General features: G+C 48.2%; 1 protein-coding gene across 1 annotated transcript; it reads left to right on the top strand.

The window, feature by feature from the left end:
* Position 1: 1 nt before the first annotated feature.
* Positions 2 to 643, top strand: BHLHE23 (basic helix-loop-helix family, member e23; the record flags this gene model as incomplete). The annotated part of the gene is made up of 1 exon (XM_009326890.1): positions 2 to 643. A coding segment is annotated over one exon (531 nt), but the record flags the coding sequence as incomplete, so codon positions are not given.
* Between the last annotated feature and the right edge of the window lie 1,612 nt (positions 644 to 2,255).

Here is a 2,255-nt window from a genome sequence, read left to right as displayed (position 1 = left end):
CCACCCCGGGGCGCTGGGCAAGTCGGCGGAGAGCAGCGGCGAGCAGAGCGGCGACGAGGAGGACGGCTTCGAGGCCGGGGTGAAGGGCGGCGCGGCCTTCGAGCGGGAGGGCAAGCTGAAGGGGGGAGCCCTGGGCAAGAAGCCCAAGGAGCAGCGCTCGCTGCGCCTCAGCATCAACGCGCGGGAGCGGCGGAGGATGCACGACCTGAACGACGCCCTGGACGGGCTGCGCTCCGTCATCCCCTACGCCCACAGCCCCTCGGTGCGGAAACTCTCCAAAATCGCCACCCTGCTCCTGGCCAAGAACTACATCCTCATGCAGGCGCAGGCCCTGGAGGAGATGCGGCGGCTGGTGGCTTACCTGAACCAGGGCCAGACGCTGAGCACCCCGCTGCCCGCCACCCTCAACCCCTTCGGACAGTCGGCCGTCTACCCCTTCGGCGGCACGGCCTTGCCCGGCTGCCCCGAGAAATGCACTGCCTTCACAGGAGCCGCCTCTGCCCTCTGCAAACACTGTAATGACAAGCCTTGACTTCTGGCTTCTTCGGGCTTTTTCTTTTCTTTTTTTTTCTTTTTTTTTTTCTGTGCACTTTTCTTTCTGCTACCATCAGCCCTGGCTTCCTACCATCAGTTAAGTCTGGGTTTTCTTTTTGTTTGCTTCTCTTAAATACCCCCCTCCCCACACCCCATTTGGAAATACTTGGCAGTTTACGTGGACCCCAAAGCGCCCACTTTCAACATTGTTCAGTTACCCCCCACATGCAACTTCATCTGTAGTTATTTCCTTCCCAGCCTGTTAGTGGACTGTGAGCATAATGTTGCTTTTCGGCTTGCTCTGATCTACAAAGTTTTTGAGCAGTTTTTAAACTAAACTATAGAAAAACGGGGAGAGAGAGAGAGATCTGGAAATGGAAACCTCGGTGAGGTTTCTTTGACATGATCAACCTGTGTTAAAAATAACTTAAAAGGGGGGGGGGGAAGCAAAATCCAGATGCAAAACTATGCAATGTTTCACAAACATGGGGGGGGGTGTCCTATGTAGCCAGCTGGGGTTGGACTGCACCCGCAAATCCAACTGAAAATGTCATTTGGTCAGCTCATGGGAGGGGGGAAGTTCGGTGCTCTTGGTAAAACAGTAGATGCTTCAAATTAAGATGCTTTTTTTTTGCTCTTAAAAAAATTAACCTGTTCTTGAACTGAGAGGAACCTGTGATTGTATGCTAATGCTTGCTTTTTGCCTGTTTCTCAGCTTGGTTAAGTTTTCCAGATGATTTTCCAGAGTTGTTGCTCATCATGATAAACAAAGCAAAAGGTCACTTAACATATTTATATGTATTTATAATAAATAAAAGACATGAATAACCACTTTCTCTGTCCTACATGTCTCTCAAACCAGCTGGCAGTCAAAGCAAAACCCCCGCTGAAGTAAGGTAAAGTGGAGACGGACGTGGCAGTCCTTTGCCGAGGAGCAGTGTTGTGAAGTTAGCTGAATGATCGGGATACTTGGAAAAAGCTTGTGGACATTCAGCTCCTTATCAGCAGGGATTTGGTTTTTCTCCAGTTTCTCATGAATCGTGAGCACACAAAAATCTGTTGTTTATGCCTGACGTTTAGAGTTAAGTAGGTAGAGATTTAGCTTGTGTATTTTGACACTTGCTGGAGATGCTGTGCCCTGAAAGTGGTGGTTAAAAGGGGTTATTGTAGCATCCAGCTTAGCTCTGAGGACACCCATGTAAAACATGTCAGGGAAGGAAATGGCTTAAAGACTCGGTTTATCCCCTTGGCTTGGTTTTCTGTTACATCTACAGTTTGACCCTAGACCTACGTGTGGGGTTTGGGCCACTTAATATCATGACTAAACTAAATCTCTTCCTAAGCATTGACTGTGTTAGTAAAAGTTACAGAGTGAGTCCTTTGCTGGCTAAGTTTTTGATGCTGATTGTGTTGGTTTACTTTGGTTTTCTGATTTATGATGTTTAACGCTTTGGTGCCTTGTATGCTTCACTAGTCATTATATTATAATAATAATTGAGGTGCACTCAGTGATTTCTGTTCAGATCGGAATACCCACCCAATGTCAGAGCAACCACGTAAACTGGTACAGTCGCAGCCTGAGGGGTTAGAGCTGTCCATGGCCATTTGTGTTAGGAGCAGGGTGTAACTATTTAGGGTTATTAAACCAATTTCCATGCCTGTCGCTAGTGTTATGCTAATTTGAAAAGGACTGCCATCCCTCTAAAGCCGCTTGTCTATGG

Source organism: Pygoscelis adeliae, unplaced genomic scaffold, assembly GCF_000699105.1.
Source record: "Pygoscelis adeliae isolate BGI_AS28 unplaced genomic scaffold, ASM69910v1 Scaffold286, whole genome shotgun sequence".
NCBI classification, from domain to species: Eukaryota; Metazoa; Chordata; class Aves; order Sphenisciformes; family Spheniscidae; genus Pygoscelis; species Pygoscelis adeliae.
The sequence above is the reverse complement of the archived record's forward strand: the minus strand, read 5'-3'. Positions and strand labels throughout refer to the sequence as shown.